The following is an 18,506-nucleotide window of genomic DNA, read 5'->3' on the forward strand; positions in this document are numbered from 1 at the left end:
TTTGATACTTCCTCCTCTTGACAATTTGACTTCAGTGAGGTCTTACACCCTGGAGAGTAGTGTAGTCTTCCTATCAAAGCTGCCTGTCAGCACATGAGAAATAATGGAGTGATTCTCAAGTAACACATTTAGCAATAATGAAAATTAACATTGCTGATGGTTTAATTGAGAAATCATTGGGAAAAAAGCTACTAAAATATAATCTAAAAATTTAATTGTCCCAGGTTTCCTTAAACACTCACACACACACCAAAAATGATATGTTTTTTCCATGATGAATATATTTTTAATTGAGCTGATTTAGAATTTTAAAGCTTTTTAGACAATTTGCCTTTTGACATATCTTCTGAATTATTATTACTTCAAGCAAAAATAAAAACATAGCTCATGCCTGGATAGTGGTATGATGGAAGTCATATCTGTATGCTATTTTTTTTTTGCCAAATAGGTAACTTTAAATGTTAGAATAGTGTCATAATTTAAAGAAAAAAACCTAATTTTGCTTTCATTTGTTACACTGACAAATATCAAATTAAAAATGAAAGTACAAAAGAACACTGTATATAGAAATGCTGTTACTGCTTTCTATTATTGGATAAGCAGTGTGGCTCAATGGAAAGAGCCCGGGCTTGGGAGTCAGGGGTCATGGGTTCGTATCCCGACTCTGCCACTTGTCAGCTGTGTGACTGTGGGCAAGTCACTTAACTTCTCTGTGCCTCAGTTGCCTCATCTGTAAAATGGGGATTAAGACTGTGAGCCCCACGTGGGACAGCCTGATTACCCTGTATCTAACCCAGTGCTTAGAACAGTGCCCTGCACATAGTAAGCACTTAACACATACCAACATTATTATTATTATGTGACACTGGTTTGGATATAAGAGCTGGGGATATTTTTGTTGCTTGTCAAAGCCATGGAAAAGGAAAACAAAGACAAACCACAGAGTACCAAACAAAATAAAAGTGATATAATAAAAATGTGGGTATTTGTTAAGTGCTTACTATGTGCAGAGCACTGTTCTAAGCGTGGGGGTAGATACAGGATAATCAGGTTGTCCTACATGGGGCTCACAGTCTTTATCCCCATTTTACAGATGAGGTAACTGAGGCACAGAGAAGTGAAGTGACTTGCCCACAGTTACACAGCTGAGAAATGGCAGAGTCAGGATTCGAACTCATGACCTCTGACTCCCAAGCCTATGTTGTTTCCACTGAGTCACGCTGTTGATATCGTGGAAGTGCATGGAACTTTTAAGCATTGTAGTAATGTGGAAGGAACAGGTGGCAGTACACCAGTGATAATTGTAGGTATTATCATATCAGATTGATAATAATAATAATGGTGGTATTTGTTAAGTGCGTACTATGTGCAAAGCACTGTTCTAAGCTTTGGGGGAATACAAGGTGATCACCTTATCTCACCTTGGCTTCACGGACTCTGTCCTCTCCTAGTTCTCCTCTTACCTCTCTGGCCGATCATTCTCGGTCTCCTACGCTGGAGCCTCCTCCCCCTCCCATCCTTTAACTGTTGGAGTTCCTCAAGGGTCAGTTCTTGGCCCTCTTCTGTTCTCCATTTACACTCACTCCCTCGGTGAACTCATCCGCTCTCACGGCTTTGACTACCATCTCTACGCAGATGACACGCAGATCTACATCTCCGCCCCTGTCCTCTCCCCCCCTTCAGGCTCGCATCTCCTCCTGCCTCCGGGACGTCTCCACCTGGATGTCGGCCCACCACTTAAAACTCAACATGAGCGAGCCTGAGCTCCTCATCTTCCCTCCCAAACCCGGTCCTCTCCCAGACTTCTCTATTACCGTGAATGGCACGACCATCCTTCCCGTCCCGCAGGCCCGCAATCTCGGTGTCATCCTTGACTCGTCCCTCTCGTTCACCCCACACATCCTATCCGTTACCAAGACCTGCCAGTTTCACCTCTACAATATCGCCAAGATCCGCCCTTTCCTCTCCACCCAAATGGCTACCTTACTGTTACGGGCTCTCGTTATATCCCGGCTAGACTACTGTGTCAGCCTTCTCTCTGACCTCCCTTCCTCCTCTCTCGCCCCGCTCCGGTCTATTCTTCACTCCGCTGCCCGGCTCATCTTCCTGCAGAAACGATCTGGGCATGTCACTCCCCTTCTTAAACAACTCCAGTGGTTGCCTATCGACCTCCGCTCCAAACAAAAACTCCTCACTCTAGGCTTCAAGGCTCTCCATCACCTTGCCCCTTCCTACCTCTCCTCCTCCCTTCTCTCTTTCTACCGCCCACCCCGCACGCTCCGCTCCTCTGCCTCCCACCTCCTCACCGTCCCTCGGTCTCGCCTATCCCGCCGTCGACCCCTGGGTCACGTCCTCCCGCGGTCCTGGAACGCCCTCCCTCCTCACCTCCGCCAAACCGATTCTCTTTCCCTCTTCAAAACCCTACTTAAAAATCACCTCCTCCAAGAGGCGTTCCCAGACTGAGCTCCTCGTCCCCCTCTACTCCCTCTGCCATCCCCCCTTTACCTCTCCACAGCTAAAGCCTCATTTTCCCCTTTTCCCTCTGCTCCTCCACCTCTCCCTTCCCATCCCCACAGCACTGTACTCGTCCGCTCAACTGTATATATTTTCGTTACCCTATTTATTTTGTTAATGAATTGTACATCGACTTGATTCTATTTAGTTGCCATTGTTTTTACGAGATGTTCTTCCCCTTGACACTGTTTAGTGCCATTGTTCTTGTCTGTCCGTCTCCCCCGATTAGACTGTAAGCCCGTCAAACGGCAGGGACCGTCTCTATCTGTTGCCGACTTGTTCATCCCAAGCGCTTAGTACAGTGCTCTGCACATAGTAAGCGCTCAATAAATACTATTGAATGAATGAATGAATTGTCCCACGTGGGGCTCACAGTCTTCATCCCCATTTTACAGATGAGGTAACTGAGGCACAGAGAAGTTAAGTGACTTGCCCAAAGTCACACAACTGGCAAGTGGCGGAGCTGAGATTAGAATCCATGACCTCTGACTCCCAAGCCTGGGCTCTTTCCCGAAGCAGGTGGACATCTTTGCCCAACAAGCCAACCCATTGATAGGGCCTTGGTCCAGTAGGCTGAGGTTCTTTCTCCTACGTAATACTCTTTGCAACCCATTTCCTCTCTCACTTTTTTCCACCTTCTAGTTTTGGCCTACCCCTCCTCACTTTGCCTTAAAGCACTCGTTTCCATGGAAGGGATGCACATGTGGTCACACATTCATACATAGGTTGTACTTTTAAGAAATCTGCAAATTACCAGGCAGTTTTGTGAAATTATTAGCTGTCTAGCACATTATTATCAAATGGCACAAAGGAAATTAAATAGGTGAATGAAATTACCTCATTTACTTTCTTGCAGAATGTGTTCGTGGGCAGAGTAACCACTGGGGTGGGCATGATGGTCTAAGATAAGGAAAAGAGAAATGCAGGAAAAGAACAGAAAGACAGACATGGCAAGTGGGAGACAGTGTCACAGAGAGAGCTCCAAAGACTTTGCACTGCAAGACCCAGAGAGACCCAGATGGGAGGCCCAGATAGGCAAGGAGAAAGAAACATAGACAACTCTCTGATTCCTCACCACCTTCTCCTACAGGCATGCACACAAATACGACTTCAATCTTTTTCGAATCAATTCTAATTATTGAGGGACTTACTCTAATTACAGAGCTCTAATTAGAACTCTAATTACAAAGCACTGTACTAAGTGCTTGGGAGTACAATATAACAATTGGTAGACGTGTTCCTTGCCCCACCATACAGGGATGATAAGAACAGTCCAAGAGAGCCTGAGGGAGTGCATCACCTACCTCATATCTACCAAACAGCTCATACTCCAGGCTGGAGAGGCTGCTGCTGCTACTGCTTCTCTCCTGGATTTCCAGCCCTCACTGAGATTCAAGCAGAGCTGGCTGCCAAGAGAAGCAGCGTAGCCTAGTGGATTCAGCATGGGGCTGGGAGTCAGAAAGAGCTGGGTTCTAGTTCCCAGCTCTGCCATTATATCTATGTGACCTTGGGCAAGGCACTTCATTCTCTGGGCCTCGGTTACCTCAACTCTAAAATAGTAATAATGATGATGGTATTTGTTAAGTGCTTATTAAGTGACAAGCAGTGTTCTAAGTGTTGGAGTAGATACAATGCAATCAGGTTGTCCCACATGGGGCTCATAATCTTAATCCCCTTTTTAACAGATGAGGTAACTCAGGCACAGAGAAGTTAAGTGACTTGCCAAAGTCATACAGCTGACAAGTGACGGATCTGGATTAGAATCCATGTCCCCTGACTCCCAAGCCCGTGCTCTCTCCATTAAGCCATGCTGCTTCTGACCGTGTGCCCCATTTGAGATATGGACTGTGTCCAACCTGATTAGCTTGTATCTACCCCAGCGCTTAGAACAATGCCTGGCACATATAAGCATTTAACAAATACCATTAAAAAAACACAAAATAGGCCCAGAGTCCTGAAAACCCCAATGACTGAGCAAGCCCCATGGCTTCCTCAGCACAGGCAGGCAGCAGACCTATTCAAGTGCTTATTACAGTGCTCTGCACAGAGTAATCGCCTCAATAAATACGATTTGAATGAATTGGGCATTCAAGCTCACCATTCATCCCACTGTCCTATGCAGTGAGCAGTTGTAGGTTGTGAACACAATAATAATTTGGTATTTGTTAAAGCACTTTACTATGTGACACCCACTCTCCTGAGTGCTGGGGTAAATACAATATACAAATCCTTTCCCTTCACTGGGACTCACAGTCTGTCATGTCTTGGAGACCATGGATTGTTCTGCAGGCTGAAATCACTGAAAAGACATACAGGATAGAAGGACCCTGTTCCAGGAAGCTCAAATGTTGGAAGAGGAAAGCCAACCCTGAGATTATCCAGCAAGGCAGCCATCTTTCTTCAGTGTTGTTGGTTCAGGGTGATGGGTAGCACTCTGACTCAGAAGATATCTTTGTTCTCCTTATTTATCATGTATTCATTCACATGTCCCTACCTCTGCTTTCTTTTGATTGTGCTAACTGAACCTCTTGGGTTTCAGTTCATTTGCTCTCCTTGCTTTTCTCCCACCTCCTCTTCTTTACCAGCCAGGAAAATGATGATCATGGTGCAGGTTTGTGATGATCCCTATCATCCTGGTGATCATCAATCAATTAATCAGTGGTATTTGTTGAGCGCTTACTGTGTGCAGAGTGTACTCAGTAAGACTGTAAACTCATTTGGGTAGGGATTATATCCACTAATTCTGTGTATTTTACTTTCCCAAGTGCATAGTACCAGTGTTCCGCACACCATAAGCACTCAATAAATACCATTCATTGATTTTTTTTTAAGGATATTTTAAGTGCTCCCTTTGTGTCAAACACTGTTCTGAGCCTAGGGGAAAGTACAACTTAATTAGGTCAGGACACAGTTCCCTGTCCTGCATGGGGCTCACACTCTAAGTAATGATTGCAGAGCATTGTGAAGGGATCCATAATTTATTTTAATGTCTTCCTGTCTCTCTCTAGACTGTTAAGCTCCTTGTGGGCAACGGCACATGTCTACCAACTCTTGTATACTCTCCCAAGTGTTTAGTACTGTGCTCTGAACAGAGTAATCGTGAAGTAAATACCGTTGATTGATGAATGATTGCAATAATACATTGGGTAATTGGGGATAACATTTGCACGTTCAGATGCCCCTTCATTATCAGCGATTCCTTTCCCTTTGCCAACTGTCCTAAAGACTCAATAAGAAGCAGCTAGGTTGAGGCAAATATGGGAGAAGTCAGGCAGGAAACAAGGTGGAGCAAGATGAGGCAGATCAAACTGTGGCTATGAGTGAGGAGAAGTCTAGCCAGGCTGGAGGAAGAATGAGATGCCAGCTTGGGAAATCAGCAAGCTACGGGAGGAAAAAGGCAGTGTTTGCCAGACTGACTGGGGTTTTTTTTTTGTGTTGTTTTTTTTTAATGGTATTTGTTAAGCACTTACTATGTGCCAGGCATGCTTGTTCAACCCTGCATGCTAATTTTAGTTTTCTAGATTTGGAACTCTTAAAATTGCATGACTGCCAGAAAATCCTCATGTTCGTTTTGTCACCGGGCTTTGTGCAGAACACTCTTTTAAGATCCCTGCCTTCAAGGAGCTTAGACAAACTGGTGCTACTTTGGTGTTTCCCTGGTTGCGTGCTAATGCACAAACCAAAAAGACAGCAGACTGTGTGCTTTTAAAATGAGCAATTGATCCTGATAATGTTTGGTTGAAAGAGAGTTCCCGTTATGACCAGAGACAAAGCTACTGAGACCAACCCAGGTTGTTTACCAGGGATTTAGCTGTGAAGGAAACTTATTTCAATTATGGTGATGATAGCCAAAGAGTGCATTTCTGTGTGTGATATCCTTCACAGTAGGAGATGATGTATTGTAATGCCAACTTCCTTGATTTCTTGTACACCCAGTAAATCCTAACTGCGAATTTGGGCTTTCTAAAAGCCTGTATGGCATTGCTTTAATGTGTTTTCACAAAGCTCCAATATTTTCCTTCTGCCAAAGTGGGTGAAATTGTGATTGCAGCAGGGGATATGTGGATAATGCACAGAGAACCTTGTTTCTTTCCCTATGCAATTGTTTTTCCATTAGGGCCATGTGTGCCACTAACTCCTTATGAAGAGGTTATCTGGAAACTTGTTTTTTCTACTTTATGGGCTGATGTAGGGGACTGCAGTTCATTTTGAAAGCTATATCAGTTTTCCTTTTTAATGGTACCAAATAAATATATTTCTTGATGCAAAAAACAGTTTTTCACATTTCTTTATTTTGAGGGTTTTTTTTTTTAAAAACCCAGCTTTTGCTTTGTATGCCAATTTTTGAAACTACTCAGCTTCTACTAGGGAAAAAGGAATAAATGTTTTAATGCCATCCAGATTGCAAGCATGCTGGTGAAAAACAATTCATTGTATGGATTTTTGTATTCTAAAAGTAAGACTATACCTCGGAAAAGGCCACCTCACCAGCAGGATTAAAACCTGATGATTTTTTCCTTTTCCCTTAAGGAATCCTGTCGCAGTCTAGCCGAATCCCCAGGGCTCAAGTATGGAGACAGACCTGGTTTAGATTTCCATTTATGTGAGTTTGGTAATGTTAATGGGCAGGCCCCGAGGCAGTGGAAGGTAAATCAGAATCGGTTTATTGTTACAGAGCCCTGAAGACAGAGATGCTTCCTGATTTTGTCAATCTGGCAAGCGTCTCTAGGCAGAAACACCCTGGCATAGCCCTCCATTCTCCCAGATTGTTAAGTGCAAGTGAAATTTGGATAGCCAGAAGCACCCAAGCACCTAGAATGGACCTGGGAATCAGAGCAGCTGGGTTCTAATTTCAGCCTCTACTGCTTGCCTGCTGTGTGACCGTGGGGCAAGTCACTTAACTTCTCTGTGCCTCAGGTCCCTCATCTGTAAAATGGGGATTAAGGGTGTGAGCCCCATGTGGGACAGGGACTGTGTCCAATCTGGTTTACTTGTATCTACCCCAATGCTTAGAACAGTGCTTGGCACATAGGAAGCACTTAAGTGCCGTTATTATTATCATTATTATTATATTATTATTATTATCCTGCAGTGGAGGTGAGGGTGGAAGAGGGAGACCTTCTTGTAAAGAGAGCCAAAAAAAGGGTTAGAAAAAAGTCTTGGTGATGGAACTAAGCTCCTTCTGTCAGAGAAAAGCCCTTTATTTTCCTGAAACGGTGCTGGCATTTATGGCTGATGTTGTGGTATCAGACTGCTGCAAATGCTTCATGAGATGTTGCCTGACCACTGAGTTGGAGGGCCCATATCCAGGACAGTCTCATAGGACTCTTGACTCTTTAGAAGATGGGGCTACCCTGAGCAATTGGTAAAGAAAGAAAGCTTTCAGAAAAGAATCCTTAATGTTGATTAGGGTAAAGATTTAGCTTGGCTGCTAGCCTGGCTTGCTTCCAACCACGTCCTCTTCCTCCCTCCTTCCCTCCCTCAGGGCACCCTCAACTCCTCTCTTTTCCTCTCTTCCCCTGCCTGTTTTCCCCTCTTGGAGGCTGAACCAAAAGGAGCGATCCTTGAGGATGGGGAAGCTGGAGAAAGAGATGGACTCTGATTTGCCAGTGCAGAGCTTCCCACTCTCTCGTCTCCCCTTCCCACAAATGTGGCATCATGCTGCCACGTAATACTCTCAGAAGCAGCTTTGCCTAGTGGAAAGAGGTAGGGCCTGGGAATCAGAGGACCTGGTTTCTAATCATGGCTCCCTCCAGTTATTGCCCCATCTCCTTCCTACAATTCCTCTCCAAACTCCTTGAGTGAGTTGTTTATACCCACTGTCTCAAGTTCCACTTCTCCAATTCCCTCTTTGCCCCCCTCCATCCTGGCTTCTGTCCCCTTCACTCCACAGAAACTACCCTCTCAAAGGTCACAAATAATCTCCTTCTTGCCAAATCCAACAGCCTGTATTCCATCCTAATCCTCCTCTTCCTCTCAGATGCTTTCGACACCGTCGACCATCCTCCTTTGTTAGGAAGGAAAACTAGGAAGTGAGACAGAGGGAGAAAACAGTGGAAAAATGTTTGAGGAAAAAGCAAAAAGAATAAAAAATAACTTTCAAATCAAAATAAAATTTAAATTGAATTTTACTTCACAGATGGATGAAAATAAAGTGAAATGGGATAATCACCATCGCACAGTCAGATGTGACTAGTTTTTAAAAGGGAGAAAACATCCAGAATCCCTGTTTTTCTGATACTCTGGAGAGTGCTGGTGGTGGAAGCCAACGCTGTCTTGCACCTAGGCATGTAGTATTCATTCATTCAATGGCATTTATTGTGTGCTAGTAAGCAAGCACTTCAATAGTATTTTTTTAAAAAAGTGTTGAACTTTAATTTTTAAGAGTTTTGGGATGATCCTGCAAAACATCTGTGTCTCAGAGACACTCATGAATTTTGCCTTTAGAATTGAAATGCAATTATCACTACATGAATAGATTTCAAGTCAAATTATCTGTGATCAGTAACAATTAATTTCTATGTAATTTCTATTTTTTAACTTTCTCAAATGTTTCCACTTCTTTAACATTCACTTATTGTGCACATGATGATTTCCTTAGTGTAGGAGCAAAGCTTAATTTTATATTTTTTCTTAGGAGCCAGAACTAGCTGACCCTTTAAATATGTTTCAAAATGGAAATTATTAAGATCTGCTATGAGTCCAAGTGTTTTGATTTCTCTGCCTTAGGTTTATCATACATTCATTAAGCATTTACTCTGTAAATTGGTAGAAGTGTGTCAGGCAGCATTTTGGAAAAATGCAGTCCATCATGGGAATCAGTTAATTATACAATTCCCTCCTAGATTATTTTTTTCAAGTCCTGGGTGTAAAAAGACTAACTTCATATATAAAGTATTTGTATATATAATTTTTTTGATATTTTAATCAAATTTCACTTAATTAATGTTTTGGATTAGTAATTATTTTACTTGCAGAGTCATTCATTCAATCGTATTTATTGACCGCTTACTGTGTGCAGAGTACTGTACTAAGTGCTTGGAGAGTACAGTTTGGCAACAGATAGAGACAATCCTTACCCAACAGTGGTCTCACAATCCAGAAGATTCAATTTAGAGAGGATTTTTCCCCTTCTGTCTGCCCCATAATAAAAGCTAGTGTGACATTAGGTTCATAGTCAATGTATGTTCAATTGATTTCTCAATTTTATTAGTTTAAAGAGTTGGCCTTCTTAAAAAAACAAGATAATCTGAAATCTAGACTTGATCTGGAAAATTACAGTGTTGGTGACACATTTTCCCTGCCCACAATGAGCTCACCCTAGAGAGCGGAGATGGACATTAATATAAATAAATTACAGCTGTGTACATAAATGTTGTGGGGGATTAAGGAGTCTATTTTACAGCATCAAATGAAGAAGAGCAGGTGGTAAGAGCAGGTGGTCCATGGGCAAGGCACCAAAGCAGTTTCTGGTCACTATCTTGTGGTTTTCCCTGCGGGGTGGGGAAAGTGCTTGTATAGTCTGGACTGTGCAGTAATTGTTTCTGCTGAAATAAAATATAATTTGCAGCTCTGTGCCTTTGGAATAGGTTTATAATGTAATTGAAGCTCATTGCATTGTATCTTTGCTAACCCCTTTTGAAATTATAGCAACAGTATTTAGCTATATTAATAGAACATCTTTGGGCTCTTGCAGGCAGGACATTGATACTAGGCACTTGGGAAGCATAGCAAAAGGAGTAAAAGATGCAATCTCTTCCCCCACTCATCCCACGTGGTTCATTATCTGTGGTCAGGATAATAATAATAATAATAAAATTTGTTAAGCACTTACTAGGTGCACTTAACAGGAATTGTGAATTGGAGAGTAAGGTGCTACATTATAGACACAAGAGTGTGAATAAATAATGGACAAATACTCATCTCACTACTTGAATGCTCATGTAACTAACTGATTAGAGGAGCTGACTGGTAATATAGGGTCGGTCAAGAAGGTGGCCTTTTAGGAAGACTTTATAGAAAGGGAGTGATGGGGTTTAGCAAGGCTCAGGGAGGCAAGAGAAAGGTATGAACAGGTATGATCAGAAGTGGAAGAGAATGAGGGACATTTAGGAGGTTGGAGTAAGGAGCCCACACTAGGGCTCTTTATCTGCATTAGAAGAGTGCAGATGAAGAGGCAGTAAGTTGATAGTCTCCCAGCTAGTCATGAGTTTTCCGGAGGTTTGTTAAGATGAACTTGATATCTTCCGAGTAGTGGTTTAGAAAGATGATGTGAGCAGTATCAGTCAATCAATCATATTTTTTGAATGCTTACTGTGTGCAGAGTACTACACTAGGTGCTTGGGAGTGTACAATAATAATAATAATAATGTTGGTATTTGTTAAGCGCTTACTATGTGCCGAGCACTGTTCTAAGCGCTGGTACAATATAGCAGAGTTGGTGGGCATGTTTCCTGCCCACAATGAGTTTGCATATCTTTGGTAAATATTTCTCTTATTTGTGGGCTCAGATTGATGGGAAGAAAAGGAGAGAGATGGGAGGCAGGGAGGCCAGGAATGAAACCTTGATACTAGTGTGAGTTGATTAAAAGGGGAGCAATAGGAATGGATCTCAGAAATGGGGTAAATGAGAGAGAAAGTAGTCAAAGGCAATGTCACAATTGTATGCTTATGGGAAAGAGAGGTTGATGGTTTGCTGACAATAATGCAAGTGTTTGGTGGAGCAGAGCATTGAGAAGGGAAGATGATCACTCAATTTTTTTTATGTGCAGTTTAATCAATATTTTTGAAGCAGTAAAGCACTGAAAAATTGTGTTAGCTGTACAAAGTGATTATCCTTATAATTTGTTTCCCTACTATCAAGCCAGGCACTTTTCCCAATAAAAATGTAGAAATGTGAATTCAGAGAGTGAATCTTGTTTTTGTAACATGAAAGTACTTTAATAAGAATATATTTGAAAGCAGTGTAATAGAAAGCTAACATCAATATTTGAATTTCTCAGAGACTTATGTATCTTTTCTTGGAAAATAATTAAAAATTGCTTAACTTTCCTTGGTGCTTATAAGCAAAATTCACTTGTCCAGTTTCATTAGCTAAAGAAGACTTTACTTATTGTTTTTAGTCATTCTATAGTGACAATTTCCTATCTACGTGCTCTGTTGTCTTTCTCCCAGCTTCTAAACTGTGAGCCCTTTGTTTGGTAGGGATTATCTCTATTTGTTGCTGAATTGTGCTTTCCAAGCACTGCACACAGTAAGTGCTCAGTAAATATGATTGAATGAATTTCATTTATTTTTCTCCTGTTTTCCTTTTCTTTCCCTATTCTTTTCATTAGTGTCTATAGTTAAGGGATAATTCTGCTTTATTCTTAAAGAAATTGAGGCTTCATAATTTAAGTGATATTATTTGAGAATCTCTGAAGGTAGAATAAGATATAACAGACTTGTAGCTGAAAATTCATATTTCTTTAATTCATTTGTGAGTTTTACTGACTCTAAAACATCAGTTGTTTCTGTCTGGAAGAAAATGGGTTATTGTTTCCTTTTCTGAAATGTTTGCATGTCAGGTTCCTTCCTAATATTCCTATTATCTAATAGACTAGAAAACAATCGAGTTCATCTTGCATAACATAAGTATTTGATCATTTTTTATTACTACCACATTGATACCTGCTTTCAGTTGGAAAACTCACGGGTGTGGATAGGTAACGTAAGTGGTTATAGATTCATACACATGCTCCACTTTAGGGAAAAATCTGTAAATTTCTAATAAATTATAAAATTACTATCAACTCAGAACAGTATTCAGTGAAAGGAAAGGAGGTGAAATTGGTGATTAAGACTGTTGATTTTCATGCAGACTGTGGAAGTAGGTGCAGCATGGCCAAGTGAATAGAGCTTGGGTCTGGGAGTCGGAGGACTTGGGTTCTAATCCTGGCTCGCCATGCAGCTGCTGTTGTGACCTTGGGCAAGTCCCTTAACTTCTCTGTGTCTCAGTTTCTTAATTGTGAAATGGGGATTCAGTGCCTTTTCTGCCAATTTAGACTGTGTATCCAGTGAGGGATAGGGACTGTGTCCAACCTGAGAATCCTGAATCTACTGCAGTGTTCAGTGTAGTCTTGGCACATAGTAAATGCTTAACAAATGCTACCATTTTTATTAGGTGAGACTTCCATTATCCAGGGATAACAGGGAGAGAAAGAGAAAGACCCAGAAAAAGAGGGAGAGACATAGAGCTAACAATTCTGAGAGAGAGAAAGAACTAATCTTCCAGGCCTTCCCCTCAAACAGTACTGACACACTAGGAGAGATCCAAAGAGAACTTGCACCTTCTCCTCTGCCAAGCAGCTGAAGTAGCTGCTTCTGCTGGGCTCCTGGGTTCCAGGATGTGTGGCCCCCTAGAATCTGGGGAGCGGAGAGCAATGCCAGCAGTGACCTCTGTACCAAACAGGACATGAGCTTCACACCTCAGCTCTCCTCCCCTCCTGCTGTTTCCCTGATGTTGTCATCTGCTTTTGGGTGACACACAAAATCTCACTAGAGGCCACAAAGGGTCTGACTAACCAGGTTTAAGTTCATCTTTTCTTTCTATGGAGATTATTTACTATTTCCTGTACCTTCAATATCAGATTAAGTCCATTCAATTTTACCAGGTATCGTCCTTTTCAAAAACAGTGAGTGGCAAACAAAATTGAACCAAGATTTCATGCTTTTTCTCAACTCTATCTTCTGGCAGATACTAAAGTTAAACTTTGGAACATTGAAAATAAATTAAAATGAGCTAGTGGAAATAATTTCTGAAATGCAGTACAGTACAGTGCTCTGTACTGTATTAAGTGCTGGGTTCCACTTACAGCTCCAGCCTGACTCTGCTGTTGGACCTTGGGAAAGTCACTTAACTTCTTTCCGCCTCAGTTCCCTCATCAGTAAATTGGGGATTAAGATTGTGACTGTATCCAACCTGAATATTTTATATCTACCTCAGCACTTAGTATAGTGCCTGGCACATAGTAAGTGCTTAATAAATACCATAAAAATAAAAAATAAATAAACAAAAAGTACTGGAAAAATATGTGGGTGAAAATTAGACACAATTATTCATTCATTCAGTAGTATCTATTGAGTGCTTACTATGTGCAGGGCACTATACGAAGCACTTGGATTGTACAATTCAGCAACAGAGAGAGACAATCCGTGCCCGATGAGGCCCTCCAGGGGCTCATAATCTAAAAGTGGGGTAGAGCCAGATTTGGGGACAGATACAATTGGAAAAATGTAATAATATAAATATAAAACAACATAAAAGTCAGAGTCAAACAAGTCTGCTGAAAAAGAGGAGCTTTGAAGGTCTTATATAACTTCTCTGCAAGTCTGCAGTTTAAATACCTCATGCCCAGCACACACAGGGCATATTGGGAGTGGGGGCCATGGATATCACTGGGAAGGAGGCAGGATTCCCAGAAATTCAGGTTAATCAATTATAATTAAGGTCACCAGCAAACCTGTAGAAGCTTGGAAAACTCTTTTTTTCCCCATTTTGCCCTTTCCATATTTCAGTATCCATACTTCGAGAAGCTCAGACTTTCTAAAAATATAAATATCATGTAACTTGGAGCATGAAAACATCTTAAATATGTCTACAATTTGTCCATGTCCAGATAGATGCTGATTTGAAGATGTATCATGTGCTATTAACTAACTCATTCTAAAGCTAATTTGAATGGCAGTAATGTTTGCGATGATGAATTTTAAATTCCATACCACCAAAATAATGAATTAAATTAATCTGTTTCAATTTCTCATCCTTTTTTGGGTAGCCATTCCTACATTGGTCAAGATTACAATGCCCAGAAGAATACTGGGAAAATTTCATTAGAGCAGCTCGATTCTGTAAGTACCAAATATCAATATCTAATAACAAATTTTGTGGTTATGATGTAGAAAAGACAAGCATTTATTATGGTACAAATAGTCTTTAAAAGAAAGCATTTAGAATATTATTTCATTTGTTATGGGAAGCAGTGTGGCTTAAAGGAAAGAGCACAGGCCTGGGATTTGGAGGGCCTGAGTCCTAATCTCAGTTCTGCCACTTGCCTGCTATGTGACCTTGGGCAGTCACCTACCTGCTCTGTCAGTTTCCTCATCTGTAAAGTGGGGATATCTCTTTTTCCTCCTCCTTAGACTGTGGGCCCCAGGTGGGACAGAGATTGTGTCCAACCTGATTATCTTGTATCTGCTTCAGCACTTAGTACAGTGTTTGGCACATAATAAATGTTTAATAAATATAGGAATAATAATTATTAATAAGGTAATTTTTTCAGAAGACTCTGAGGTGATCAAATCTATAATTAAAGCTCTCATAAGAATTTTAACTGCTAATCTGAACCCTTGAGATGATGAACTTCTCCTCAAATATTTCATAAATTAAACGGCGAATGCTGACTTTGAGTAATCAGTGGTTCTTGAAAACTGTTTGCATGAAGAAGACTTTTCATTAACTTGTTTCTTTATTGTTTTCTTTTGTTTTTTAATGCTATTTGTTAAGCTTCTACTATACGTCAGGCACTGTACTAAGCGCTGGGTAGATACACGATAATCAGGTTGGTTACAATCCACATACCACATGGGGATCACAGTTTTAATTTCCATTTTGTAGATGTGGTAACTGAGGCACAGAGAAGTTAAGTGATCTGCCCAAGGTCACACAGCAGACGAGTCAGAAGGACCTGGATTCTAAACCTGACTCTGCCACTTGTCTGCTTTTTAAAGGCTTTCAGAGCCTTCAAACCCAGTGTCTTTAAATAGTGAGATGGAAAAAGAAAATTATTTATGGCACAGTGAGCATTGATATGTTTACTCTCTGGGTAAATGTCATTGTCCTGTCCCATGGGAAGACTAGAATTTGTTTGCATGGAAGCACTTTTGGGTGGGATTGTTTTCTGGCACTACCTTTTACATTTGATTGATTTATGTACATTTTTTCAAGGAATGCTTTCAATGTAGGTAAAGCTAGAGTTGTGATGCTTCAGAAGTGGGATTCTTCCAGGTTTCAGTACACTCCTGAGAGTGGAGCTGGTGTACTTCCTTTCTGAGGGTGATAACACTTAGGAACTGAGTTGTGGTCATTCTTAATGGCTGTGGATAATTTAAGCATTTCATTCTAGGTCATCCATGTAAGAAGGTTGATGGAGTGAACAATGGTATAAATGGTTCATTCTTTAATGTTTGAGATTTTATGTATTCCAGCTTCACAAACACGGAAAAGTTCATGGAATAAAGTGTTTAGTGACTCTATAGCTTCACTTAAGTATTAATCACTCTCGGTGAACTTTAAAAAAAGGTTTGTAATAATACTAATATTAATTGTAGAAAAGCAGCATGGCCTAGTAGAAAGAACACAGGCCTGGGGTTCAAAGGACATGGCTTCTAATCGCGGCTCTGCCACTTGCCTGCTGTCTCTTCATTGCTCTGCACTTCACTTTCCTCATTATAAATTGGGATTAAATCCTACTCCTTTCTACCTACCTAAGACTTTGAGCCCCATGCAGGACAGGAACCATGTCCAACTTGATAAACTTGTGTCTATTTTAGCACCTAGAAAAGTGTGTAATACATAGTAAATGTTTAACAGATACCCCCCAGAAAGTGTTTATTGGGTACCCACTATGTGTCTCACATAGGGTTTACAGTATAAGTAGAAAGGAGAACAGATATTTAATCTCTGTTTTACTGGTAAATAACCTGAGGCACGGAGAAGCTAAGGGACTTGTCCAAATTCACACAGCAGGCACATATCTCACAAATGCATTCTAAGCCTATTAAGTACTGTGCAGTTCAAATTGCATGGAAGTGCATATTAACTGTTTCAAATTTGCTTGCTCTGTCCAATGCTCTGTACTGTGTGAATCGATAACATTATGTTTTGTGCTATTTCTGTATTAGACCTTTCATTAACATTTCCCAGGGACTTTATTGTAATGTTGAATTTTTAACACTTCCACAAGTTTTCTGTGCTGCACTACTGAAGTATTGATACTGTAATGGTGAGAAGCTCTATGTGTTCAGATATAAGAAGTAACAAGAACAAACATAACTATCTTGTAATGACAGCCATTGTTATGTACAGCCCTGGAAACTGAGATTACTTGACACTGAGGTTCAAGGAGGAAGACAGCATGGCCTAGTGGAAAGAGTACAGGCCTGGGAGTCAGAAGGACCTGGGTCATAATTCCGGCATCACCACTTCTCTGTGTGACCTTAGGCAAGTCACTTAGCTTCTCCGTGCCTCAGTTTCCATAACTGTAAGATGGGGATTAAGACTGGGAGCAGTGTGTGGGACAGGGACTGTGTCCAACCCTATTATCTTCTATCTACCCCAGAGCTTAGTACAGTGCCTGGCACATACTAAGAGTTTAACAAATACCAAAAGAAAAAAGGCACCTGCTGACTTAGTGGGAGTTAAAAGGAAGGGGTGCTCCTACTCGTCCACTATACAGCTGTGCATCATGTCTTTGAATAAGTTGTGTGACGGTAGGGAGGGAGAAGGGGTATATGCCCAAGGGTTTCCTTTGTCAGTAGGGCTTCTGCAGCTTTTCTGCTCCTATAGGATACCCCCCTTTTTTTTTAATGGTATTTGTTAAGCACTTTCTATGTGCCAGGGACTGTTCTAAGCACTGGGTACAAGGTAATCAGATTAGACACAGTCCATGCCCTATGTGGGACCCACAGTCTTAATCCCCATTTTACAGATGAGGGAACTGAGGCACAGAAAAGTGAAGTGACTTGTCCAAGGTCACACAGCAGACAAGTGGCAGATCCAGGATTAGAACTCAGGTCCTTCTGACTCCTCGGCCTATGCCCTATCCACTGTATGTTCTGGAGAAATAATGGGTGTTAGTTCAGACTCCTGCAATGCAGTATGTGATTTTCCACTTGAAAAAGCATCTGCATACTTCAAACATATTCATTCAGTTGATTTATTGAGCGCTTACTGTGTGCAGAGCACTGTACAAAGCACTTGGAAGAGTACAATAAACAGATATATACCCTGCCCACAATGAATTTACGGTCTTATGGGAGTTGGCAAAACAATATCTCCCCACCCCTGTTTTGGTAATAGTCATTGCTGTGACCTCAGATGGAAGAGTTAGGCTCATTCATTTTTGTTCGTATAATAACTGGTGCGTCCTTATACCAGGAAGAGTTAGGCTCATTCATTTTTGTTCGTATAATAACTGGTGTGTCCTTATACCACTTTCTATATTCTAATGAACCCTAGGCTTTTTAGTCTTGGAGTAGACATCTGAGTCCAGAAACCATTTGAAATCAAAATGGGTTATCAGTAATACCAGTATCCTAAAGAACAATTCATTTCCAGATATTGGCCTTTCTAAGTAGAATCAATTAGTAAACTCAGTCAGTATATATTTCTAGGAAAGCGATCGGTCTATCTCATTTACAAATGTTCTCTCTGTTGCAGCTCTCAGTTACATCATTTCCTCTCTGCATGCGCCAGTTGCATAAAGGCCTACGGGAAAATCATCACCTCCGCCATGGAGGCCGGATGCAGTATGGTCTCTTTCTGAAGGGTATTGGCTTAACTCTGGAACAAGCTTTGCAGTTTTGGAAGTTAGAGTTTATCAAAGGAAAAGTGGATACCGACAAGGTAATGAAATATATGATAAGAAGTTCAGTGATTGTTTAAATCTTTATAATCACCTTATTAGAGCATGTTTTCAATTCTTTTCTGAATGTCAAATCATGATTTTCCCTATTCTCTCTGCATAATAGTCACTATTTTTGAAAGGAAGAGCCAGATAATTGATTAAAAGTAATTCATTAGATATAAATGCTGACACATCTGCTAAAAAATAAGGTTATGAAAACACAGGATGTCGATGCCGTTAGGATACTAAAAGAGGTACAGTAATATCCTCTTGCAGACTTTCCACTCATTTGCACAGCATGTGTATATCGACAGTGATGTGATCCTG

General features: G+C 41.0%; 1 protein-coding gene across 2 annotated transcripts in view; it reads left to right on the plus strand.

Annotated features, from left to right (window-relative positions):
* The window catches only part of PRIM2 (DNA primase subunit 2), a 227,342-nt gene extending 209,164 nt beyond the window's left edge, over nt 1-18,178 (plus strand). For both annotated transcript variants that reach the window (XM_029073346.2, XM_029073338.1), the window contains exons 9-10: nt 14,331-14,403; nt 17,993-18,178. In XM_029073346.2, the coding sequence (XP_028929179.1) occupies nt 14,331-14,389 (59 nt within the window). In that variant the 3' untranslated portion in view covers nt 14,390-14,403; nt 17,993-18,178. The remainder of the gene's footprint in view (nt 1-14,330; nt 14,404-17,992) is intronic.
* The last annotated feature ends 328 nt before the right edge of the window (nt 18,179-18,506 follow it).

The sequence above is a fragment of the Ornithorhynchus anatinus genome, chromosome 1 (assembly GCF_004115215.2).
Source record: "Ornithorhynchus anatinus isolate Pmale09 chromosome 1, mOrnAna1.pri.v4, whole genome shotgun sequence".
NCBI lineage: Eukaryota > Metazoa > Chordata > Mammalia > Monotremata > Ornithorhynchidae > Ornithorhynchus > Ornithorhynchus anatinus.